This window comes from Leptonotus elevatus, chromosome 17 (genome assembly GCF_054856555.1).
Source record: "Leptonotus elevatus isolate MCC_2025b chromosome 17, RoL_Lele_1.0, whole genome shotgun sequence".
Classification (NCBI taxonomy): Eukaryota; Metazoa; Chordata; class Actinopteri; order Syngnathiformes; family Syngnathidae; genus Leptonotus; species Leptonotus elevatus.
Window position 1 is genome coordinate 119533 of NC_141255.1, and position 26938 is coordinate 146470.

Sequence of the window (26938 nt, forward strand, 5' to 3'; positions counted from 1 at the left end):
TGGGACGGCCATTTTCTTTTCATAGCTGAGGCAGTGTAAAATTACGAACAATAACTTTTTCTCGTCCTCATCAATGTCTTCAAAAAACCCGACCTTTATACTTGATCTTAAATACATGAAACGGCTCACCCTTTCATCAGATGTTAGTTCAGTTAGTTTGTATTTATTTACGGTTAGTCTTCTCAGTGCAAGGGTTATTTATACATAAGTTAATAACGGAGAAAGTATTTTGTTCTTAAAACGGGTATTGTATGTAATTGATGGTAAAAAAAATGTTACCTTTTTCTTTTCAGAGTTGTGTGCTTTTTACTGAAGTACCAGAGTTGAATCCCGACTTTGTATTTTTAACGTCTTTTGATTTTTTGAGCGTGTGACGGACCGCGAGTGCCTTCGCCAGCCGGCGCCGAGCGACGCTAACGCAAAGCCGATTGACGACATGTTGTTTTATTGTCGCGCGTCTCCAGATGGAAAGATGCCAGAGGCGCTTGCAGCAAGGCCTGCCGCCTTGCCCCGAGGTCGAGGAAGAATGGAGGAGGATGCTGCGGGACAAGAAGAGGAGGCAGAGAGACAAAGAGGACCAAGAAGAGGTAAAGAAAGACACTTTCAAAGATCGTTGGTCAAGACTTGATGAATGCGCCGGAGGGGGCGGAGGAAGAAAGAAAGCACAGGAATCGATGCAAGTCAAAAGGCAGGGAAGTGTTGCGTGTGTGCGTGCGTGTGTGCGTGCGTGTGTGCGTGCGTGCGTGCGCGCGTGCGCGCGTGTGTGATGAGAGATTTAACACACACACACACACACGCGCGCGCATGCCAGACAAGGCCAAGATTGGTTTTGCAAACATGCACACAGAAGAAGAGGCGGCAACTGACACGCGAGCATCATCGCTCGCGTCTGAAAGCAAAACAGCCGCTCGCGTCTCAGCGCTACTTTTTTCTCCTCCACTTTATTCGCATTTGCGCATTTTCAGCCGAAAAGACACCACATGCAAATGAGGGAGGGGCCCGTCGTGGGATTGAAAGCTCGTCAATGAGCCACTTGTAAACATCGACGCTCTTCCCGCTGAACTTTCCCGTCGACCCGTTGGCCGTCCGTCCGTCCGTCCGTCCGTCGGTCCGTCCGTCCGTCCGTCCGTCCGTCCGTCCGTCCTCCTGGCCTGGTATTTCTTGTTCTTCAATAATCCCTTCATACGCTTTGAAGCCGTCCGGCATTTCAGCTCACCCGCTTCCATGCGGCTCAGCTGTGAGGTCGTTGGGGTATGCTTGATTTTGACTCCCCGAGCAGAACTTTGACCCACTTCCGTTACGCGGCGCTGCACGCATGGAATGCTCAACATCAGACCTTTGCTGTCGTTTCCTGCAAAGCGAATTCAGAGATTCATTTTCAGTTACTTCGTTAGAACTGCAACGTTTCACCGTCGTTGATGTCGGCAATATGAACGGACGACACTTTCGACAAGACGCTGCCGGGAACAACTTCCAAATGGAAGGTCCGAGGCGTCGCGCTCCACTTATGACTTGGCAAGGAAAGGTTGATTTTGAAGTTCCCTCCGCATTTTCTGCCGTGTTACCCGCAATGTGAGCTGTTTCTTTGCTGTCAATTTGAGAGGTTGGCGGGAGAAATGACTGATCGGAAGACAGGCGGGAGATTGAGTTGGTTGAGACGGACTTCGATACGAAAGTCCGCGGTTACGCCACGTTGTTGACGTGGTTACGGCCGACGGTAATTGCGGCAAACTCTCATTGACGTTTTATGATTTTTTTCATAGCAAGCGTTGATTTTGCGGGACACGCCTCCAGTTTTCGGGACGCTCGAATTGAGCTTCGATCGTTGTGGGCTTACGTCACCTCCGTTAAAAGCTTGCTATGTTTTGACTCGTGGGGACACAAAATAATATATTACGGTAAAGAAAATGTTTGGGTTGACAAATCGGGCACATTTTCACTTCTGGGATTTTAAAAATAGTCAGCGGCTCTCCCAATCACAAGCATGAAGAAAGTGTTTTGGGAAATCTGAGTTTCCAAAAGGTTTTCATGAGGACACAAGGTCAAAAAGCAGAGCGCGTTTTTGGGGAATATTCAATGTTTGTGTGGTCACGACCTTCGCTACGAAGCGACCGTACTCTGTTTGCAAATCCGTAAAACGCGAGCGAGTCCCTCCGCCAACGAACAAACTCTGCAGACGCATTTGCAGAAAGCGCCTCCAAGTTCTTGCGGTGAAAAGCGCATCCGCGTCATTGGCCGGCCAAACGGCTTTAATGAGCCAGAAGATCCCAAGAACGGCGCCTTCATCGCGGCGCCGCCGCGGCGTTTGTTCTCTCTCAGCTTAAAACGTCGTCTGCGCTTTCGAGAGAATAACAGAAGAATTGTTGCCGTGGCGATCGCATTTTGTCATTCCGAGCACTTGCATTTGTTTTGACGTCTCAGCGCTATTGAATTTATTATTCCATTTTGGTGATTATACTTGGGCAAAATTGAATTCCGGCTCGGCACTCCCAAGGTCATGCATCAATATTAAAACGATGCCTCGCGCGCGCGTGTGTGTGCGTGCGCGTGTGTGTGTGCGTGTGTGTGCGCGCGCGCAGCTGGCAGACGGCGAGGAGTGGAAGCGCTTGCCGAACGGACGGCACACCACGGCGGAGAGCCGACCCGACGCCTACATCCCCCGCGCGGACCCCCTCCCTCTGCCCAGACCGTACGGCGCGCTGGCCCCCTTCAGGCCGTCCCAAGCAGGTGCCAACATGAGACACATACGCAAACCCGCAGATCTCAAAGCCTTCCAACTCTAGAAGAAATACGACATCGACGTCGACGTTCCTCCTCTCGTGACTTCACGGCTGCATCTGCTTGTAATCGTGTCGCCAGTTTTTTTTTCCTTTCTGTATTGACAGGCAATCGTTTGTTTACCGCGCTTTTGTAACCAAACTTGAATGTGACGGAGTTTGAGATTGGGAATATTTGAGCATTTTTCTCGTCTGATGTTTCTGCCTATGAATCCATTGCAGAGGGTTTAAGACGTGAGATTAAAGCCTGAAAGGAGAAATGTAAATACAGAGAGGATGATCGCACAGTGGAAGAGGGGAGACAAAGATGGGGGGGGGGGGGGGGGACAAATTGAAGGTGCGGGTGCCAAAACTGAAATATTCACTTGATTCCCAGATGGATTGATTTTTTAAGCCACGTCACCAAAATGGCGTCGCTGCTGCACGTTCAGACTTCATGTCTGTTCTTAAAACTGTTGCCAGGCGTGGAGTCGCTCTGTTTTATTATTGAAATGTATTTGGATCAGCAGATGACGTCTGGTTAGGAGTTAAAAGTCAAACGTTAACCATCTGTTGCCCAAAACTTACATATCAAGGATTTCTGGAAGAGAAGTTTCAACTCAACTTAACTCAACTTAACTAAAGAGAAGTTTCTGGAATAAAATGGATGGCTTAACATTTCTGGATGTATTCAAAGTTAAAGGCAAGCTAAATTCTTTCAAATGAGTATTGATGCCAGTTTATAAAACTAAATAGCTCACATAGATAGCAAATGTAAAAGAGCTTTGACACGACATTAGCATAATGTTCGTCGTCGGCCGAATTGTAATTTAACCAACCAGTGCTCGATTTGTTACAACTTGACACTATTAAATCACCGGAGAGCATAAAACAGCAGAATAGTTGGTTTAGTGAACAAAGCAAAGCATTTTCAGTAAAAGCTACAAAGGTGAGTTAGCATGCTTAGCCGAGGAGAGCGCTAAGATTGACGAGAACTCCCACCATTTGTATCTCACTCAATTGATCTCAACATGGATGAATATAAAGTTTTTACGTTCTGCTCAAGATTTGTTTAAATGTTGCATTCATAGTTTGAGTATGCATCAATTCCATTTCTAAGAATAAGAACAAACTTGCGCCGATAGCTAACATATTAGCGTCTCATAAGTAGCAGAGCACCAAAAGAAAGGACAAGGTCAATCAGGTCAATTGAGTGCGCTATCGTGTTGAGGTGTAGCGGCGTGTGTGACCCTCCATTGCCGCCAGCCGCTGAGCGCTGCCACATTCATTTAGTGCCAGACAAACTTTTAGCTTCACGACGCCGTTACATAACGCTGAGCAACGGAAGCGCTTCAAGAGCGCTTCAAGAGCGCAAATCGCCTTTTTTTTGCCAGCGGTTTGCTAAAGTTGGCTCAACGAGTTTGTCGCTGAGATCATTTCCTGATTTCAATATTTTTAAGATTGCCAAATGTGCGTGGAGGCGTTAACTGGAATCAGATTGGAAAAAAAAAACTCAGTGCAAACAATACATGTTGTCCCTTTTATTCAAAACATATAGAATGTTTGGTATTTCACCCAAGAAAATCAACAAATACCGTACAGACATTTTCCTGAGACTACAAAAAAGAATAATAATCAAAATCAACCACGATTGATTGAAAACAGACCACTTTGTGGATGTCTTAGTTTCATTTCCGTTTGCTTGACGTGCGTTCCCAAAGAATTCGCTTGACATCTTTCTGCAATGTGTTGTGCAAATGAAAGTCGTCTCATTGTTGCCTCATGATCGCAAACATGAGACGCGGATCCAAATATCGCAACAATGTGGGACAGTCAACGATGACAGGAAAGTTCAACATGGTGTCGAGCAGAGAAATTGCTCACTCGGCAGTTTTACAAGCAAATAAGAGACGATTCGGTTTTTCTTATTGTCAATTCTTGGAAATCGTGTCCCATCTGAGGGCAGATTTTTACCGTAAGGAGCCCATCTCATTTCCCTCATCACTGACCAGATGAGAGTCAGTACATTTCCAAAAATAATAACTTTATCTTCCATCTTTGAAGTCCCTTTGGTTCATTTTGGACTAGTACTAATTGCTCTCGTTTCAAAACGTCCATTTGTCCTACGCTGACGGTGAACACCAGCTGAACATCTGCTCGAGGGTGGAGTCTAAATACAGAAAGCAAGAATTTGATCGAGACGTACTAGCGAGTGGCGCCTTGAGATACGAGTGACCCAACTTGAGTTTTTCACGCTTTGACTTGCATGCAAAAATGTGTCGTTTGGCAGATAGTGAGAATCTACTCGGGCCGTCTTCCAGTTGATTTTGAGTATGCTTGAGGACTAAACATAAAATAGACTATTACACTTTGTGTATTTCAACAAAAAAAAGCTTTATGCTAACAAATCACATGAGTGTTCCGGTGTGAAAAAATATTTGTAGATAATGTAACTTGTTCTTTATCCTCTGCGAAGAATGACTAATATGATCTTACTGGCTGGGACTGTCTGCATTTACATCCGCATGTCTGTATGATCATCTCCAAGGTGCGCACACCAAAAGGAACGGCAAAAAAAAAATCGTCATTTTCATCATATAATGTAAAGTACAACATCGTTTTTCTTAAAAGGGGAAGTCACGCGACCCAAAAAAAAATATTTTCTTGACATGAATAACGTCGACGCAGTCCCACTATTCTAAATGCGGTATTGTGGTTAATATGATTGCGTTGACGGAATATGAGTTGAGCGGCAAAATGCCGCCGTTTTTATCCATCTCAGAAGGCGGCCATTTTGCCACTTGCTGCCAAGTGAAGATGACATCGCAGTTGTTCGGGTCTCAGGTAACAACCAATCACAGTTCAGCTTCAGGAAACAGGCGGGCTGTGATTGGTCCTGTTTACTGCGACGTCATCTTCAGGCGACAACAAGTGGCAAAATGGCCGCCTTCTGAGATGGACAAAAACGGCGGCATTTTGCCGCGCAACTCGGATTCCGCAAATGGAATATTGATCAGAATGTCGTGTTTACGCTGGTGAGGTCACGTGACATATTTCTGTCCAGGCTTTTTCCGTATTTCACGGCACCGCAGAAGCGACACCGGCTGATCAGTCGCATATTATCGATGGAAAGCGATAACTTTTGTTTGCTTATACAATCGTGCGGAGCAAAAAAAACAACATCCGCGACTGGAATGAAAGTGTCAACAAATGTGTTTGTTTTCTCCCTTTTTGTCGGCCGCCATCTTCTCATTCGTGTCTTCCTGCTTGTTTGATGGCGCTCGTTATTCTTCATCCTCTTGCCTTCCGTCAGTCTGTACGTTGTCTTCCTTCCTCGCTCCCATCTGTCCTCTCTTGTTCCCTTCTCATTTTCCCTCGAACCCCAGCAGAATGCGCGTCTGTTTCAGAGCCGTCTCCTCCACAAATGCGGCGTCCGCCTTCTCCTGCTCCTCGAAGGGGTTTGGCGCTGAAGCACGGGAATGCGGAGGCAAGCGTCTTTGAGAGGATGTCAGGTGAGAAGCGCACGCGCACGCGCACACGCACGTGCACGCGCACACGCGCGCCTTACCTGGCTCCTCCGTATCACAGAGCACCTTGGCCAGGTACGTCAGAGGAAGGAACTCTGTCCCGAAGCCTGCTTCGTCTTTGCCGGTGAAGGCGAATCCCTGCGGAAAGACACGCGGGAAGCAAATGCGCCCGACTTTTACTGATGATTCCAAAAAGGTCGAAGACGTTGCTTGCGTGAAAACGTGTTGTAGGCCGCGATGCTAATGCGGCGCGTGCGCGCGCGTCACCTTGTTTTGGCGCCGCCTCCCGAACGCATTCCAGACGTAATCTCTGGCGATGGAAGCCGAAGTGACGGGATGCGCCCACATGTGGTAGAATCGGGTCGCCTGCGCACAAACGTGGACAGTTTGGAGACGAAAAAAGAATATGAATGAAAATGTCCTTTCCTATTTGGGGGCTTGTGAAATGTTGCAAACATTTCATACTAAAAGCAAAAAGAAACGTCGTGTTGATGCAGAGCCGCTTTGCGTTTCCATTAAACGCGTGCTCGTGCGAGAGCTCATCAATCAATGTTGAATTATTGTTGTTCTCCCCAAGATGAATATTTGAATCCAATTGTGAAACTTTGCCGCTCAATTATTTACGACGCACATCCTCGGAATCTCGGCGTGACCGGCCGGCTTTGACATGCCGGCAAAAGAAATCCCAACCAACGGCATGAAACCGACATTTGTTGCATCCGACGCGCTTCTTTGAGCTGCCTAATAAATTGACCATTGAGAGAAAACTCTTCAAAAACGGATAGATAGCCTCACTGTGTGTGCGTGTGTGTGCGTGCGTGTTTTGCACCCCTAACGCCTCCCAAACTCACCCAAAAAGCATCTGACTGGCAGGAAACAGAACAGACACACAAAACACTCGACATTCCTCTGATCACAATGCAGACAGGGTGCACACACACACACACACACACACACACACACACACACACACACACACACACACGTTCACGTTAACATACTGTTCCCACACACTTAGCACGTGGAAGTTACACAACACACAGTGATGGACCACGCTAAAGATTTGGCGAAAACACCTCTCAACACACACGCACGCACGCACGCACACACACACACACACACACAGTAGTTGGTTCCACAAGTGGTTTGTGACCTAAAAATAAGTTCAGGACGTCAACACTTGCTGGCTCCTTGCAGACGGGATCGTGCATTGTTTTAATGGCGGAAATAAACAACAAACGTACCTCAGGAATTCGCTTCAATACGCTAAACTTGAGTTTGTCGTTGGCCGCGCCGTTGTCCAAATCTGCGCACACAACAAATGGGAACGGAAGGTTGAACTGTGTTTGAACCAGTTGCACGCTGCGATGTTTGACTTCATCAACTTTTAGCAGTCACGGTAAGCAAAGTACACAAAGGAAGTACAAATACACAATACGGTAAATGAGCCAAACAAGATCAAACAAAAAAGGATTCCTTTGTCTTCATAAGCAAAATCAGCCAAGATGGACCATCGCAACAAAATTTGTCCCGACACTGCAAGGCCAGAAAATCGACAAATAAAAATTCAATAAATCGCCGAGTTCAGGAGTAGGCGACTCCGGTCCCAGAGAGCCGCAGTCCTGTCTTTTCGATGTCTCCCTCCTCCAACACAGGTGCGGATCCTTATCACGCTTCTCCAGAGCTTGCTGATGAGTTGATCATTTGAATCACCTGCGTTGGAGGAGGGAGGCACGTCAAACACGAGGACCGGGTTTGCCCGACGACCCCTGGCCCAGTTCGACCTGAGCAGCAAATTTCATCAACATCGGAGACGAGAAAAAATGAAGCCATCGTTCCTCAGCATCCATCCGTGGTTGATGACATCATCAAATGGACACATTTGGTCCTCTTCTTCTTTGAGGACGCTCTTCGATTTTGCTCAACTTCTACCTCCTGCTCGTCCGCCACGCATTCAGATGCACTCGACCCGTTAGCATTTGTTCGTGTGCTTTTGCAGAGCGCGCACGCACGCACGCACGCACGCACGCACGCACGCACGCACGCACGCACGCACCTGTCATGAGTCGAGACGCGAAGGTTTCCGTCAGCTGAAGAAAGCGCTGGTCCACGTACTGGAGGAAAGCGTGACGAGGGAGGCAGCGCAACGCCAACGTCGCCAGCAGGGTGTGGTAGCCTGACCCAAAAGAAAGCAAGACCCGGGTGCGGTTAGGGTCGCGCCAGCGGGCGGGCGGCCGGCACGGACGACCAAAACGTTCGCGTGGCGCTGAAGACGCTCAGGTTGAACCCGCTGCGGTTTTCTGATCGGTTGCTTTCGTGTGTGTTGGCGGTACCGGGTGGGAGCGGCAGGCAGAGGCCCCGGGTGGCTTCCAGGATCCGAAGCATGAAGCGAAACGCCGCCCGCTCGCCCGGACCGGCCGGCCGTGTGCTGAAACAACACCCGCAGAGATTTGGACACGGCGAACGTATTCAAGTCAAAAAATACGGTCAAGTTGGCGTCGGCGGGAAGAACCGGAATCATGCGTTCTGACCGGAAAAGTCCAATCGGACGTCCCAAAATGTAGCAAATGTGAAATCATGAGGGGATACTCACAAGCACAGAACTTGAGGGCCCAGCTTGTGCTTCAGCCAGACGGACTCCAGCATGCGTCTGATCAGCTCCAGCTAAACGCGTGCGCACGCACGCACACACACACACACACACACACACATTAGATTGTAATGAAACTCCAGCTTGAGGCAAAGGCGGGAATTTGAGCAAACATCTTGGAGCCAGAAAACAATGCGACCTTGCGCATTTTTTCACATCTGTGTCCCCGTTTTTTTTGGGGGGGGGGGGGCTTTGTTTTTGGCATCTCGGCTCGCTGGCTCGACGCTGACTCGTCTGTTTCCTCGCTTCCCTCTTTCGAAGCCGCACTTCCCTTTTTCACTTCCACCCGTCCGATGGCGTGTGAAGCGCACGCCATCGAGCGTCGGTCAGCATGCGGGATCGCTCGACGGCGTCGCACACGCCATCGACCAAATGAAGATAACGAAGACTCGTTGTCACACGCGTATGACCTCCGCTGACCTCATTGGAGGAGATCAATGATTAGTTCTGCTGAGTTGTTTTTTTATTACATATGTTTAGACTCATTATTAGGGCCACGTATAAATATACGGCGGGGGCAATATTAAGAGAACTCGCAAATTTGCCACTTTAAAAATGTACGAGAAATACGCGTAGCGTTCTACTCGGAGGTTTTCAGTCGGGTTTTCAAATAAGGAGAAATTAAATGGCTTTAACCGTATGATGTTAATCCGATCAAGCATTTAAGTTCATTCATTATTATTGACACATTCCTACATTTTGGTATATTTTTTTAAGTTGGTGTGCGGAATCTGCTGCTCTCCGCATTTGCTTGCATTGCCCTCAAGAATGCTGGCTTCTGATTGGTTCGTGTGAGTCAGCTGACGGGATCAGGAAGTGTTGAAGTTTCATATCCATTTTCTCTCTCCTGCCTTTTTGTTTTCTAAACTGTCGCATTAACCACCAAGCAATCCTCACATGCGACTTTAGCTACGCGACGTGTATTTCTCGTAAGTTTCAGACATTTTCTCTTCATAAAGTCACAAATTAGCGAGTTTTTTGTTCTCGCAAATTTTAAAAGTGGCAAATGTGAGTTTTTTCTTTTCTTGTAAAAAAAAATATACGTGACCCTGTTACGCCCTTCGTAGTTTGCACAAATCCCTTAAGAAAAAGCAGTGATAATTGAAAAAGTACTCGGAATAAGCTTCTTCTTTTTTCTCCCACAATCAGATGGATTTTAGATGTTCTTTTTTTATTCAGTGTTTTGCTCCTTTTTATCGTTCTTCAAAAATGGCGAGCTATGTTTGCGAGGTGGTTGTGCCAATCCTTTGTTACTTCAGTCTTTGGAACGCGCCGTGTCAATGTTGTGATTGCGATGCACAAATGTTAGCGGAGACTGGATTGCTGTTTTTTGGCGATCGCTTTTGGTTACTCCAAAAACAAAGTTCCGCCTCATTTGGCAGCCGAATGTTGGCGCCGGTGACGTGAATTCCGATTGCATTCTTCGCAGCCGTCACGGTTTCAAGAAGGTGCAGGTTTCTCCAAGAAAACAAAAACCCGTGGTTGGAATCTCTCAAAGCAGCCGTTGTGTTGCGGTTGCGGGTTCGTCTCTTCCCTCTCTCAGGCGGGGCCGTAACGGGAAGGCGGGGCAGAGCTCGTTTACAGCCACACCTGCGTGCAGTCGGCAATCAGACGGCTTCTTGATTTTTGCTTTCACGCGTCTCTGCAGTCGTTTTCCAACTGCTTCTTTCCAAGACACGAGCGGCGTCTTCTTGTCATTTGAGTGAGTTTGTTTCTCTCCTCGTGGCGATTTTGTGATTGTCTTTTCTGAGTTGAACTTTGAGGTGTTTTTTTTTGTTTCCTTGCCTGCTGGTCACGCCGTAACGCATTCCTTTCAACAAGCCTCTTCATGAGGAGAAAAGTAACAACCTTCATCATCCAGAAGAGTTTCTCTTGCATCATTAAAGCTTTCAAAACAACTTTCAATACGTATTCAGTGACTCCTCGCTTGCTCTTTTGCATCATAACCAGCAACGTATCTCCGTTGCCCGTAGCAACGAGGGGGCGGGGCATCAATAGCGATGACAATAAAGTAGTGTGGAATCGCGATCTATTTCTTCCTTCTTTAAAAGCCGTCATCCGTTTTGCCGTCCTTCCAACTTGTGTCAATGCAGACGTTCGTCTCAAGAAGCACCGAAGTTGGGCACCAAAGAGCGAGAGGGCGACGCCCCTTTTGGTGGTCGAGCGGACATTTGGCCGGAGTTTGCCCAAATGAGGGTGCGTGTGCGTGTGCAGGGGTACCTGCCTTCACTGTTCACCCCCCCCCCCCCCCTTGTCGTTTCCAATTGCGTACCATCTGCATGGCAAGCGCCGCAGAGGTTAGCTTTTCATCGCCATTTGTTTGCGTGTCAGCGAGATTAAAGGGGGGGGGGGGGGGGGGACTACTCGACTCATTTCCATAAAACTGTTGAAAGTGATATACCAAGGAGGAACGCATTTCCATTTTGGGGCGGGTCCAAGGTGTGAATAAGGCATCCGTGATGACAAATAGGTGCATGTGAGGGTATGCAATCCGATGTTCCCACCTTGGCGCGGAGGTCTCTGCTGCTGGGATCGGTGCCATTCGCTTCTCTCGTTTTCAGATATGCCACATTGTCTACTTCGGATGGTTCGTGGCTACGCAACGATTTACCTCCCAGGAATACAAAACACAAAACGGAAATAGTCTCCTCAAATATAATGTGAGCAAACCCTGGGAGTGATTCCAAGAAAAGAAAGTGTACGATTTGTACAAAAAGAAGAAAAAAAAAGGGCAATCGTTTCCCCCAGAAATGTCGCATAGCAAGTAGTGTTCGTTTTGTAAATACATTTTCGTCCACGCACATTTTTCGCCGGACCAAAACCAGACTAGACTAAAAGCCACATTAATAAACAATAAGTGGGACTAAATGCATTTCCGTCAACTAAGACGAGACAAAAAATGTATTTGACTTGACAAAAACTGGACTGAAATCTACGGACATTTTAGTTTATGAACAAAGACGGAACGAAAATGATTGGATTTGGTCAAATCCTGTCTCTGCTCATCCGTCGCTGCGATGCCGTCACGTGACACGCATCCACGCTCGAATCTGCAGCGAGCGAGTGCAACGTGCGCAAACACGGGACAGACGGGAGGCGGAGTCACGGTCAGAAAAAAGTCAATTATAACCTAGCATGAATCCAACGGCTATCGCGTTGCAACAGCAATGTTCATACGGCCGCTAACTAACGCTGGCTAGCTTACTAGCTTGTAGCATGGAGCCGTCGTAGCCACTGCAATTGTGCGGCAAGTTGTTGTTCGTCAAAAAGGTGAGAGATGGAAAATCGTTTTAGATCCAAAATGTGCAACATAATCGGCTGAGAAAAGAATATATCAATATACGCGCATTCAATGATTGTCCTAAAACTTTTTGTTGACTAAAACTGGACGAATGCTATTATGTTTTCTTGGATTAAAATAAAGACTAAAATGTTCGCTTTATAGCCGACGAAAAGTTGTCTTAATATAAACGAGGTTGACTCACTTTGATGGAAGCGAACAAGCGTGATTGAAAGTGAGACGACATTTGAAAGATGCTGACCAGTTTGGCGACGTAGTTGACGGCCAGCGCGTCCATCTTCTTCTTTCCCAGGCGAGGCAAGTGCGTGTTCAGATGCTCTCGCAGCTTCTCCGCCGTCTGCAACACGCACACGCACACGCACAGTTTGGGCTCATGAAAGCAAAGCGGCGGCAGAAGACGGAAGCGGGCGACTGGCCGACCGGGTCGTTCTAAGAATAGCGCAAGCGGCGCAATAACATCTTGACTGAACTCTTAAACTGAAGCTATCGGCACTTTTGGAATCGGCAGCGCTGCAGGACAAGAAATCGGTCATCAAACGTTGTTTAAAGGGAGCGTTTGAAACGTTTCCTTCCAAAAAAATGAAAGCAAGAAACGTGGCTTATCTGACGGTGACACAAGTTCACCAGATAACATTAAAGAGGGAAATAATTGCATTTTCATGTTGGATTTTTGGCCAACATCATTCTTACGTAACCCGCCACTCGAAGCCTGAAACTTGGAAGCCGCAGCCGTTACATCATTTCGCAATAGAGACACGAGGGTCACCTCCAAAATGGAGAATTCAACAAATCGCGTGCTGCTTATCCAAATATTGAGTCGGAACATGTTTGTTGTCGGTTTTCCAAGCGTTAATTAATCGTCATTTTCCAAGCCATCGGATAACAAATGCATATGATTGAAAATGATTTCATTCAGTGAAAAGCTTCTCATTGGCTGCTTCAATTGGCCAGGCAGCATAAAGACGCAATGCTAGTTATTATTTAAAAAAATAAAAAAAAAGAGTATAAGAGACTTGCTCTTTATGACAGTGTTTTTTTTCAACAGGAATGTGAATAATGATGAAACGTAGCTATAGCTTTGCAAAACGGAAACAGATAGAAATATCCTTTTTTTTCCTTGCTTGCTTCCATGTTTTGATAGAAACATGGCTTGGCTAGCTAGCTTCCGTGGTGAAAGCAATATTCTGTTCAATTCAAAATAGGATTGTAAAGCAGCCATTTATTTCCCTCATTCCACTTTGACCTCATCGTGCATCGGCGGTCAATTGCTCGCAGTCGCCGTTGGATTCCCTTTTCTCACCAGGCCTATGAGCAAGCTCTGGTGCTCGTCCTCCTCTTGGAAAAGCGGCACCAGCTTCCCGTCTGGAGGAGACAGAAGAAACGTTTGACGGAAAACCGCAACACTTCCCGAATGTCATTCACCTGGTCGGCCATTGCTAGCAGTGGATGTTCCATGCAAAAAGCAAAGCCTTCGGGGAAGAGGAGGATTGTGGGTAATCTAAAGCATTAATGGATTCTTTTTGGGGTGTGTTTTGCCTTTGAAAAAACATCACAAAGCTTGGGGGGTTGTTCTGAGACGGCGCAACCCGCTGCGAGACGATGAATAATTGCACACGTTCAGATTTCATCTTCATTTAATCACGCGCATGCAAGAGGCCGCCTTTTTGATGTGTCACATGTAACAAGTTGCAACTTTATATGCAAATGTCTTCTTTTCAAAAGAGCAGGTAATCATTCTCATGAGCAGAAGCAATTAGCATTAGCATTAGCCGCTATTTACATACGAACCCCCCGCATTGGCTTCGGGCAAAAAAGGCAAATATTTGCCAACTTCCAAACGCTGCTTTGTAAATGTTTTAATAGCATCGCTTTCCTTTTGCATGACGACTTTGGCGTTCCTCAGGGTTTTTTCCCTCCGTTTACATTTTCTACGACACGCTTGACATTTTAGAGATTAATTGGGGGGAGAAAAGCCTCCAGTTCTGATGAATAATGAATAATGAATGAATGATGGAGTCGCTCAGATGAGAATGAAATAAATGTTCACACTCGTTTGGATGCAGAACATGAAAACGCCGCTTAAGCGCGCAATTGCGTCACTGAGATGGGCTGAATCGCTTTTGTCATTTTTGCAAGAGAGAGATCTCAAGTTTCATGGCAGCAGTATACTCGGGGGGTCTTGGGGGGGGGGGGGGGTCTTGGGGGTGATATCTTGGCAATGATTCGTTTTTCTGGGTGCTTGTTTTTACAGAAATGGTGCTTTTCCTCACATTTAGTCATTTTACCCAATAATAAATGGTTTCATAAGTTTAATAATAATAATGAATTTGAATGATATTTTTTTACATCATAATAAAAAGAATATTTCATCTTTTTTTTAATGCAATCGTGGTCTAGTCCAAGCAGCCGTCAACTCTTAATAGTTCATGAAAAATGATAAATAACAGTCACTTATATCAAAATGCAGATGCACTGGCACCCAGGCACTACTTCTTTGTCCACATTTCTGAACATAACTCTAGGAAATGTTTTTGAGGGGGAGGAGCCTCCTTTCATGGGCACGGATATTTTCAAACAGGAACTGGCATCGTGTTGCAGATGAATCCCTCTGATGGACCTTCGATCTTAAATCTTGAGTTGAGCAATATTCATCGGAATCTAATAATAACGCATGCGATCGATGGAGCGCTTTTCGAGACGCTTTGCAATGAATGCGTGCATTATTCACGCGCTCACACATTCGCACGGCGGTGTGTCGCCACCGCTGCCCTTGGGCAAGGCAGGCTGACGGAAGCGAGGCTGCCGATGTGCGCCTCCGCTTTGTCTGGCCCCTCCCCTTGGACCCGATCGCCGTAGCTGACCCTGCCAAGGTCCCGGACAACTTGGCTCCCGGGTTCGTTGGGACACGCCGTCGAGCCAAACCGACAGCTGACAACGGCTGCTGAAGAGAACTACAAAAGTGGCCGAAGAACTACAGCGACCTGGAAGGACAAGCGCCGCCTGACCTTTTCAAGGCGACGCCCGTCACAGCTGGAACTCATTTGAAATCAAGTCGTCGACAGCGGCACAAAAAGGCCGCTCGCCTTCCGCTCTCAACTGTCGCGCTCGCGGGCCGACGACGCTCCGAACGCCGAGAGGCGGCCGGTAAGACTGCAATTGGAGACTTTGGATTTGTCTGCCCGGCCATTGTTTATCTTTCGTCCAACGCAACGAGGTGGGATTAGACGTCAAATGTGGGATGACGTTTGGTATTGAGCCCATTCATTTGATTTTCAATCTTAAAACGTTTGCTTCTCAAACGTTAGTCACAAGATCAATTGAATTGAAATGTCGTGTGATTTTTCATTTTATATGAAGATATTTCATTCACTGTTTGACTGTAAATGTCATTAAATGTGAGTATTCAAATCTGATTAAGGTAAAAAAATATATCAAGTAAACCATGCATTTAAATCCAGTCAAACGGCCGGGAGCGAAGGGGGTTGCTTTAGGGAAAATGGCTGCGAGTGAATGAGTTCACTTTTTCTTTTTCTTTTTTTATGAAGTGAGCCCACTGAATTTCTGGGTTGCTCCATTTTTTTTTCTTCTGTAAAGTCAAAACAACATTAAACAGTATGTTAGAAATCTGGGTTCCATCATCCCTTATATTGTGGGCTGCCATTTTCATGTAGGTGACGACCTTGTGGTCGTCGGTATAGACCGTGAGATCGTACTGTATATGAAGTCAAATCAATCAAGTGAAGTGAAGAAATGCTTTTGCTTGATGCTCAACAGCTGCGCGGGAGCACAATGTTGGGGAGCGCAATGTTGGGGAGCGCAATGTTGGGGAGCACAATGTTGGGGAGCGCAATGTTGCGGAGCGCAATGTTGGGGAGCGCAATGTTGGGGAGCACAATGTTGGGGAGCGCCGTTCCATCGTGTCCTCCTCGTTCTCTGTGACCTCATTTTTCTTTCTCCTTTTCATCACTGCCTCAACCTCACCATAAGCGAGCACGTGAGGTTGTGGCACGTTTGCTGCGTCTGTGTGCGAGGATGCGTCTTATGTCTTACCCGGATGCCGAGCGTCCACCGCGGCAAGAACTCTGGAAAACAGGAAGAAAAGCTTTGGTGTGAATTCCTCAAGCGCCATCTTGTGTTGGACGATCACGATGTCCTTCAAACTCGATCCGGTCCTGCCGCTAACGCTACGTAATCATTCCTGAGCATTTGAAGATTCATCTGGTAAAATGATGACACCCAAAACAAAACACGTATTGAGGTGATCTTTTCCCCCAGCCGCTTCATGTGTCTTGAATATCTTTTCAAAACAATCGGCTATCTGCTGTGGAAGTCGGATTGAAAGATGACACACGCAGAGCTGGAAAAGCAAACATACCTCAACCAGCTTGGGATTGATATCGCCAATCAATAGGATTGATTCGGTGTTTAACGATCAGAAGAAGTGCGGGAAGCTGGAAAAATGACTATTGGCAAGTTTGACTTTTGACCTCTGCCACCTCTTGATGAATATCGTTCCAAATCAATATGATAACCGTGACAAGTAGAATTCGAGAAATGATTACGTTACGTACGTCTGTTAAAGATGAAATGGTTCTGAATATGAAAAGGAAAAAAGCACTGAGCTGTCACCGTCTTCCAAATGCAATGATGCCATCTAGTGGCAGAAAAATGAACTCGACACAAATCAACATCACACGTATTTTACAGTACATCTTTTTAATTTCCACTCAATTTTATGAATTAAAAAATGAATGTATCAATGATTAAAAGATTTATTTATTTATAATTTTTTTCCATTTTTATGTTATTATACATTTAGACATTATACATCAATCGTGACTTAACTATTGAAGTCATGCGATTTAATTATGATTAAAAAAAATGATCTCCTATTATGGTAATTTTACATTGTTACATGAAATTGATCACGTTTTTACATGATAAGTTTCATGTTGCAATCTGATGATTATCACGTTAAAACATAAAACTTCTCATATTAAATGTGATATGGAACTTTTTATTTGCGTGTGGCATTAATACTCTTCTGTAAGCAAACAGATCAAGATAAAAAGAGAAACAAGACCAAAAAAAATGAATATATGTTGATGAACGCACTTAATGAAACCAAAAGGCAAAATGCTTTCCTAACCGTCGACTGTTAATTGTCACTCATCCATGTTTGCTTTTGCTCTGACGTATAGAAATAATAATAAATAGACATTTTTATTTTTTGAATGTATTAAATTGTATTGTTTATTGTAACATACATTGTATGATTTTCTTTATTTAAGATGATTATTTTTTTACAATTCTACATTTAAATAAAGAGAATGAAAGTAGACTTACTTTTTAGCGTTTTCTAACAAACGAGTCGTGTCGCTGGACGCGTTCTCCGTCGTCTGCAAGGAAACGGCAGAGGAATGAGCACGGAACGGGCGCGGAATGGGCGCGGAACGGGCGAGGAACGGGCACGGCATTTTCAGTCAGTTGACTTTGACCACTTACGAGTTTGCTCCAGTAGGTCCGAACGTGGGAGGTTCTGTATCGAGGGTCGGGATCCGCATCAAAATATGGCGTCCTCTCTGCGTTCCACTGCAGCTCGGACCAAAAGCCCTGCAGACGAGCGGCCTGCGCGAAACGGCACACAAACGGCACACTGCATAACTGCGCGTCACTCGGGGCGGGGCGGAAACAATCATGTTGAAAATCAACAAACTAAAAGCTCATGGTCAAATGTTGTCATGCGTTCCGAGAGACAAGAAATGCTTTTTTTCAGGCCCGTTATTTTATTACCTTCCCTTTAAAGGCAGACTCGACATGCGAGCGAGTGTCGCACCGCACGCCGGGGATCTCCGTCAGACACGCCGGGACCTCCTGCAAGGCCGAGGGTGTGAGCCAGCTGCCAAGTGGGAAAACAGGCGGCAGGCCTACCTTCATGTCAAACACCGATGAGCAAGGCAGCAGTTTATCCAAGCTGAGGGACTTCTGGTCGCTCTTTCTGTACAAAGATGCTGTCAAAAAAAAATTAAATGAATAAAAGGATTTCAACCTAAACATCCAACTTTGTTTCTTTTTACGCTCACCGAGAAGGAACTCCTGGATTTGGTCGTAGGAGTTTGCAACTTTGACATCGTCACACAGCCACTCAATAATCTGCAGGCGCACAGATGCAAAAAGAAGGCATTTTGTTTACGCGTAGAGGACACGAACTTGAACACGCGCCGCTTGAACGCGCGGCGCTTGAATGCCAGCCGCGCTGCTTGAGCGCCGCGCGTACCTCCAGCTCCACGGTTGCGTCATTGCCGCTGTAAAGAAGCAGGCAGTGAAGGGCGGCCAGGCATTGAGCGCCCGCCGCGTTGGGCGCGCTCCTTGGGACAAAGATGGCGTCCACAAACATAATAAAAAACAAGAACAACTTGTCTTGAGTCTGACTGTCGACCGCCGCAGAGGTGGCAAATCCAAATCCAGAAAGTAAGAGCGAGCTCGCTCCCGAGCAGATAAACGAGCACCACGGGAGCTAGCTAGCTAGCTAGCTAGCATCTGGGGCTAAAGCCAAGCCGTGTCAGGGTTTTGACTTTCTGGACCCGGATTTGCCACCCGTGCTGTTCGCTGGCGCTCACCCAGGAAGTGAGTTTGATCGTAACATCTGCAGAAGGCAAACCGGGCTGAGTTGGACGCGGTGGATCGTCCCGCTCGCCAGGTCCAACACAGCCGCACTGGACTCCTCCTCCGCGTGCAGGACCGCGAATCTTCCCGACTTTGACGTTAGGCCCAAGTCAGCCGCTTCTCCTAAACATCCGATACAAGAACATTTCGGGTGCGAAAGGCGTGTCATACGACACGTTTGACATTTTGTTGTCAGACAGAACACGACTGAAAACGATTTTTTCAGCCAAGTACCCCAAAACCAGTGAAAAACATTTTTGGTTGAAGAAAAGAAAAGAAAACAGTGCGGTTCCATCGTTGTCTGATTTATTACACTTGAGAAGGTCATTTGTACTATTTGGAAAAACAACTCATTTATCTTTAAATCAAATTTTCAAATGATTGACAGGTGGGTCAAACCATTGTGGTTTGAGGGGACCGGGTTTCTCGGACTACTGAATATACATTTTATTTGATGAACTTTGGTTTTCCTGAAATAATGTAATCATCATTTTGAAAGGATTTTTGCACGGATTCTGCGTTTTCAATGTCTCTTCAAATCTTGCCAACCCCCTGAAGTGCCTTCACGCACCCCCATTTGAGAACGAAACGTTAGGTTAGATGCATTTGAAGAAGGCCTTTTGGTTCGAAAGGGATTTTGATCGGATGAATTGATGAATTGGTGGGATTGGTGGGATTGTCCATTCTAAAAATACTTGCAGCGCTATTGGCACGTCGTTTACGTGCAGGTTTGGTCTATTCGTGTCATTGTTTACTGTCGTGTCATAAATATCGCTAGCCTATAGCATCGTTGCGATGTCATTTTTGAAAGTTTGCAGAAATCAAAAGTCAAAAAAGTTAAAAAAATAAAAAAATAAAAATAAAAATAAAAATAATAATAAAATAAAATAAAAAATAAAAGAAATAAAAAGAAATCAAGAGTCAAAAAAGTTAAAAAAAAATACAAATAAATAAATAATAATAAAATAATAAAATAAAATAAAAAATAAAATAAAATAAAAAATTTAAAAAATAAAAATAAATCAAGAGTCAACCCTCCATTGTGGATTGCCATCACCTGGAAAACTAAGAATCGACACATCAGTTTTTTTAGCAAACACGTTGACATTTTTGGTGATTTTGTGACAAAGTCAAAACACGACCTCTGCAATTATGCTACAAGGATAACGATATGTCGTCATTGAAGAAGGAGATGCCATTTTGGGGGCCGACGGCAGGTTCTGCTCGGTGGGAAAAGGCTTGATGAGAAAAAGAGTGCAACGCTCCGTCTTACCCGACAGGAAGAGCGAGTGGCAGAGCAGCTGCTGCTGCCGGATGTTGAGGCAGTGCAGGAAGTGAGCGTGCAGGTACGCCACCACGTAGGAACCTGCGCGCGCGGGTGACAAACACGCCTGTCAGCGCGCGTGCAGCTGCGCGGACATTCGTGAGGCGCGCGGCGCGCACACGCTCGCACTTTGGCTTGTAGGAATTGTGTGCGGGCGGGTTGGGATCACATCATGGGGACCATTTTCTGGCTTCTTACTATCACTGTGGGGACCTTGTGGGGACGTGTTGGTGGTCCCCACAAGGTCCAGACCTCTTTTTCAAGACTTGGTTTTAGAGTTTAGCTTTGAATTGGGTCATCAGTTGCGATGGTTAAGGTTAGGGTAAGGGGCTAAGAATTGCATTATGTTAATGAGATGTCCCCACGAGGAATGTCGACCCGGTGTGTGTGTGTGTGTGAACTTGTACATACCGCATTGTGAGGACCAAAATACGTCTTTAACCAACAGATTTTTGTGAAGTGAGGACATTTTTGGCCTCATTTTGAGGGTCACGACTTGCTTTTAGAGTTTAGGTTTGAATTGGGTTATGGTTGAGGTTCGGGGAAGGAATGGGGGTAGGCAATCATTTTTCATGGGGCGGGGCTAGGAAATGCATCAAGTCAGTGAGATGTCCCCGCGATGATACAAAGGCAAGCGTGCGTGCGTGCGTGCGTGCGTGCGTGCGTGCGACCTATGGGAATGAAGAGCGGCTGGAGCTGCGCGGCGTCCCGTGTCGGCCGGTCCAAAGTGACCCGGAAAGTCTTGCTGCAGTCTAAAAGAGGATGAAAAAGCAAGTTGACATGCTGGCGACACGTGACTGCAGGTAAAACACACACACACACACACACGCACACGCACACGCACACACCTTTGTGAACAAAAACCACCGAATAGATGAGCTCCGGTTTGCCGCAAACGGGTCGACTGTAACACACGCACATGCTTCCTGGAATAAAACATCAAATGTTTCGATTGTAATCATTGCAATAAGACTTTTTCACACAGCTCGATCTTATTAAAACGTGCACGTGTTGCTCATGTTGAGGCCGGAGAGTGAATTGATTGCGCCTCAAACAGGTTGAAATCATCAAGTCGCAATTAATCATCAGTCAGTGAATCAACCCACTTTTAATCAAATGGTGACAAGCCAATCATTGTTTCGTTGCGTCGGGTTGCGCCGCTGACGTTGTCGTTTTCCCAACGAGCAACAAAACGACAGCAGCGCGTACGTTGCGTTCGGCGTCACTTCTTGACATGCGATTGTGCGGCCGTTCCCGTGGACGACGGATTACCTAATCGCTTCGTCAATACTTCCATCTTGACTCGCTCTGGCTTCTCCGCGTAATGGTGGTCAAAACCCAAGTTCACAAACCTGTTACACACACACACACACACACACACACACCAACACACACACCTGTATATACACACACTGGCCACGACATTAGGTACACCTGCACAGATGGCCAGAGAGGCTCTCATAGGTGTGCTAGCGTACCTAATGTTGCGGCCATATGCCAACACTATGACAGTGCGTTTTGTCGCGTATACAACAAACATTGCAAACGTGTACTAATAGACGGTTTCTTACGTGACGGTGCTGAAAGCGTCAGAGGGCAACTCTAATGCGAGCTCCAACTGTGGAAGAGCAACACAAAGACACGCGACATCGACACGACTCACAAAAAGTTTGGGCCATTGGCTGAAATTTCAGGATGAACCAAAAATGCACCACAATGATAAAGTGTGTGCCATTTAATTTATCTGGGAAAAAAATCCCAAACCCCTTAACCACATACTTCAGTCCCGCCAGAGTCACAAAGTTGTCAGTAGACCAGAGGAAGGATCAAAGGAAGGAAAGATCCAACACCAACCAGGCATCACCCACAGTTACAAATCCAGAATCTTTCACCAACCTCAGATACATCTGAACTCCAACAGGGAGACATCGAGAGACCAGAGGAAAGACTAAAGGAAGGATAGAGTGAGATCCACAAACGCCAGTGGGAGAAGCAAATTCTTTTTGAGTTTCAGGAGATGCTGGTGTGGTGGATCTGGCATGCACGAGAACCTCCGCCAAAGATGGGAGCCGTCGGAGAGCCAACGCAGGAGTCCGGATACTAATAATGCTAATGCTAATTAGCGTCAGCATTCCCGCAATGAGTATTAAGATGTCATTTTGGGTCCATCCTGAAGTTGTGAGTCGTTCGCATCATGTCCATCGGCTGGCTTTGTACTTACCACCGTTTCCCAATTGCGATTGTCGTAGAACTGCACGCATCGCAGCCGGAACTCGTCCTGCGGAAAAGACCAAATGCGTTCCGATGCCATTTTTACAGAGGATGCAAACCCGCATCTTCGATGAGCGTTGCGTTACCGCCCGGGTGAGATAATGGAGCCGCTGCGTGTGCGCGTCCCACTGGACCCAGCAGAAATCCTCCGCCACCCGCTCGGCCGTCTTGGACAAACGCTCGGGGTTGGTCAGCACCTGGTTCCCGGCGACACGCGTCACGGGTACTCGGGGCACTTGAGCACACTTTTTGTATTTTGCCGGCTGATGAGTCGTGACGCGTCGCTTGAAATCTTCAAAGTCGCCATTGCTTTCATTTACTGTTGACTCCTGTTCGGTCGCCGGGTAACGCCGCCTACCCACAATGCACCGCGCGGTCCGAGATGCGCACTTTGCTTATTGGGTGTTCGGTATCTTGCTCAAGAACGCTTTGACGCGGTCACATGGGTTGAGGATGGAACCCACAACCTCTCTGTTGGGAGACAACCACTCTACCACTGAGCCGCACCGCCCAAATGAGCGTCAAGTTGTCGTTTTAAGCCTGAAATTGCGACAGCGGGCCTTTTTTCCGGCTCAAGTTAAAACAATTACAAAAAACGGGAGAAGTCGTTACAGCAAAAGTGGCGCATTTTTCAAATTGAAACGTTGAAACGTTGAAACGTTCACGCTTGGAATTTCAAGCAGCCGTCCCGTCCCGTCTTACTGGGAAGGTGCGAAGAGTTCAGCTTACCACTTTGTAACCCTCAAGTCTGGTCAGCAGGACGTGGTACTGGTCCACATCTGAAGCGCACACACAAGAACCCGGTTCAGCCCATGAGCCCAACGGGGGACAAAACCAAAAGGACTCACATCCGTCCTCCGTCAACAGCAGCAGGTGGCTCTCGTGCGCTGATCCGCGCTCACGTTCGGGGTGGAGGAACTGAAAGCCAAAAGTCGGCCATTTTAAAGAAGGCCGCTCTTGGCCGCGCCTCATCGCTGCTCTACCTGAACTTTGACCCTGCAGTCGACCGCCTTTAAGACCTTGGTGTTGTTGATGGGATGGATCTCAATCAGGAGCGTCAAGCATTTGGACACTGCGGAAGGGACGAGACCCGATACCAAACCATCAAGCGTGCAAAGGAACACTTTGAAAACGGGTCTTACTTGGCTTGAGGTGCTCGTCGCCATGACAGTTTTGCGCCAAGCTCACAGCTAAGAAAGGGGGAAAAATTGTGTTGCATTGACTGGCAGCCATTTTCACTGAAGCAACCGCCTTCGCTCCCGGCTGCTCGACTAGATTTGAACTGATTTTGCAAGGCCCACAGAATATTCGGTTCTATTGCTTTAAAAACAAAAGGAAGATTCAAATCTCTTCTTCCTTCAGGGAAAAAAAGAAGAAGTATATTTGCACCTGTTTCCGTTTTGCAGCAATTAGCATTCGACGATAGCTAACTTTCGTCATTATTCACAAACCAGTTAAACACAGACAAAAAGAGTTTGTTGCAACATGGCCCTGGTTGATCTCTTGTACTCTGCTGCCACCTGCTGGCCACTTTTTGTAATAACTACCATTGCTTTCATCCACCTCGTCACACCAGAAGCCTTCTGTTTAGTCTTGCATTAAAAAATTCACATCAAAAAAGGTAGAAATACGTTTTTGAGAGTGAAGGACAAAGTCTTAAAAAACGTATTTACACGTTTTTTGGGTTTGCCTGAGTTTGTTTGTCATCATATTGCAAACTTGAAATGTTGTGTTTTGGGCTCACCTAACAAGGTCTCCTCCTTGTTGAGGGAGCAACTGCTGACGCAAACCAGCGTGTCGAACGTGTACACGAGCTGTTGGCCAGAGAACTTCAAAGTTAAAGACAACCGAACCGTACTCGGCCAGTGACGAGTTCACGTAAGCACCTTATTCTGCTTGCTGCTTGAGTCATATTTGCCAACTCTGGTGGTCCCGGTTGATCCCTACCAGGAGAGACCAGATTATTGCGCCACAACTCCAGAAAAAAACAAAAACCATCGTTGACCTCCCAAATCTGTTTGGCGGGCACGTCGTTAAAAATGGATGCAGAACACCAGCTTATTCACGGAGGGTTTCAAAGTTTCCTGAATCCTCAAAAAGTGGAACCATCACGAGGGAACTTGCGCTTGAAGCGCTTTGATTTTTCAGTCCATTTGATGATGCGCGGCGCGCGCGCGCACCATCAAATCCAATGCTAGCTTTTTCCTCCAGCTTATTTTTTATTATCAATAAGATCATTTGGGATGTTAAATACCATTTTTTTTCAGACCGATACCAGTATGAGTGCACAGCTCTTGAGTAATCACCGATACCAAATACCGATACCAGGACAGATCATTTTAAAGACACACCTACATATGTCAATATATCGTCTTTTTTCCCTTAAAGTTACATGAAATAAATGCCAATTTTCTAGTCTTCCGATTTGTATTTACTGATCATAAAACAGCCACAAGAGGGCGGCCAATATCGGCATCGGCCGGCGTCGCGAGGTCTGGCATCGGCCCGATACCGATACCCGCTATCAGTACTCGCCCATCTCCAATAATAAGAAATAACGACATGCATGTAAGATGAGCTACACAAAGAATATGCAGTGAAAGGAACCCGGCCACAAATAGCGAACATCTGGGAGTCGTTGACGCCGCAGTCCAGATGACACAAAATGGCAGCAGAACGCTACTTTTGTAGAAATGAAACTCCTGAACTCACCTCAACCTCGTTCTTCCACAATCAAGATGCCACATACATGTGCCATAGAAAGACAATACTTCAATTGCTTTGGCCTGAGCATGCAAACAGCCAGAACGGTGGCTATGAAAAGTCTGCACACCCCTGTTCAAATGCCACATTTTTGTTGCATAAAGAATGAGACCAAGATAAATCCACCATTAATGTAACCTGTAACCCGTACAACAACAAAAGAAAAAAACAATGAAGCTGTTAAGTGAGATGATCTGGTTGCAGAAGTGTGCACACCCTCTTAAAACAGAACGTGACTGTGTTGAGAATTCACCAATCGCATTCAAAGTCACGTGAAATGAGAGTCAGCACATCCCTTTTTGATCAAGCCCAAGTAGAGTTCATATGTTCTAGTAGGCTATCCCTGCCCAAAGTACATTTGAAAGCCTGAAGCTTTCCCCGCCCACCTTAGCTAAAGCACCCATTTGAAAAGCTTGCTTGAAAACAAAATGCATGCAGGTTGAACTTTTCTCCCCAAATAAAGATTGTCGACGGGAAGTTGCAAGCACAATAATAACCTTCCAGGAGTAAAGGATGGCCCCGCCTCTCTCGATGTTGAGGATCAAAATGTCCACAGCTCCAGAATAGTCTGCGGACACAGCATCATGAGATAAACAATATCTCTTTCCGTTTCAATTGCGCTTATTACATCCCATGTCGTCATTCAACGCTGATCGCATCGTTTCACACTCGGCTGTTCCTTGCACGCAAGCCACTTCTTTGCAGCCTTACAGGATTGCACCATCAACGCTGATAGCGCCATCCATTGCGCTTCAGTTTGACGCAGTTTGCTCGCTTAACGTCATCGTCGACCAGGTTTGTCGCTGACTCGTGCAGGACGCCGTAGCGGCGCAAACAAGCGGCGCAGTTGACAGTTGGGCGCACTTCGCTGCTGGTCGACCGCACGTGGCAACGCCGATGATCGCGCCAACAATAGCATGGCGGGATCATCGCCGTTGGCGGCGTCATTTCGTTATTTTTTTCAGGTTTGATTTTGATTCAGACAAAAGTCGTTTTTATTTTGTTGATACAACTAAAAACAATTCACGTGAATTCACAAGTGATCATTTCAAATGTCTTTTGTTTTCCTTTTTAGAAGTACAACTAGTTTTTTCTACAACTACAAATTCTCACATTTTGCTTGCACAAGTCCAGGTTTTTATTGTACAAAAGTGACTTTTGCACCCAATTGAAGCCCGCACCCGCACCCTGCAAATGTCACGTGACCGCCTCACCTTTGGCCCCGCGCACCGCCGCCTCCTTCCTTCGAACGTCAGCCTCCACATCTCTGCGCAGGTCAAACGTGGGCTGCAGCTTGAACATAAGAAGGCGAGCAAATGTGGCGGTCAAAAAGCACAATTCATCCGATCCAAGAACTTGTCAGTGCGTCGCTTCCCTGCAGTCTTTCCGGGTGCGGCGTCACGTGACCGAGAGTCTTGTTCACTTTTGTCGTTCTTGTGAAAGTTCACTTTGTCCTCAGTCGTCTCGGAAATATTGCACGCCGCTGGTTGATCATTTGCGCTGCATAGGCCGAGGGAGGATCACTCTGGCTGGGCTGGAATCTCTCACCACCATCCGGCCACTCGGGCAGCTCACAATAGTGTGTCACATTCCTTTGTTACGCGTGCACGCACTTGGCACAGTAACAAGGCACACTATCGTGAGCCACTCTGGGATGGATTGTTTAAACTATGACTTTAC

At 46.5% G+C, this 26938-nt stretch overlaps 2 protein-coding genes across 8 annotated transcripts in view; one reads left to right on the plus strand and one right to left on the minus strand.

The window, feature by feature from the left end:
- Positions 1-3069, plus strand: part of ccdc146 (coiled-coil domain containing 146) — a 45744-nt gene extending 42675 nt beyond the window's left edge. For all 4 annotated transcript variants that reach the window (XM_086059087.1, XM_086059084.1, XM_086059085.1 and 1 more), the window contains 2 exons: positions 465-587; positions 2580-3069. In XM_086059087.1, coding sequence (XP_085915213.1) covers positions 465-587; positions 2580-2783 — 327 coding nt within the window. In that variant the 3' untranslated portion in view covers positions 2784-3069. The remainder of the gene's footprint in view (positions 1-464; positions 588-2579) is intronic.
- A 1213-nt stretch (positions 3070-4282) lies between these two features.
- Positions 4283-26825, minus strand: gsap (gamma-secretase activating protein). 4 transcript variants are annotated; one of them, XM_086059444.1, is made up of 32 exons: positions 26473-26825; positions 25756-25826; positions 24382-24438; positions 24240-24309; positions 23638-23685; positions 23479-23567; positions 23344-23413; positions 23225-23274; positions 22582-22692; positions 22446-22502; positions 21796-21842; positions 21497-21576; positions 21073-21150; positions 20896-20976; positions 20174-20266; positions 18855-19023; positions 18512-18602; positions 18318-18387; positions 18166-18245; positions 18028-18108; positions 17740-17862; positions 17581-17633; positions 16285-16316; positions 13535-13596; positions 12476-12571; positions 8877-8947; positions 8617-8711; positions 8340-8459; positions 7528-7589; positions 6551-6649; positions 6325-6421; positions 4283-6222 (listed from the first exon to the last, which is right to left on the minus strand). In XM_086059444.1, the coding sequence occupies exons 1-32, from the start codon at positions 26558-26560 to the stop codon at positions 6122-6124; spliced, it is 2592 nt and encodes an 863-aa protein (XP_085915570.1). In that variant the 5' UTR covers positions 26561-26825; the 3' UTR covers positions 4283-6121. The 4 variants fall into 4 exon arrangements, with proteins under 4 accessions (XP_085915570.1, XP_085915568.1, XP_085915571.1 ...); XM_086059442.1 differs by having other exon boundaries at positions 18028-18245; XM_086059445.1 differs by lacking the exon at positions 25756-25826 and having other exon boundaries at positions 18028-18245.
- Positions 26826-26938: the final 113 nt, after the last annotated feature.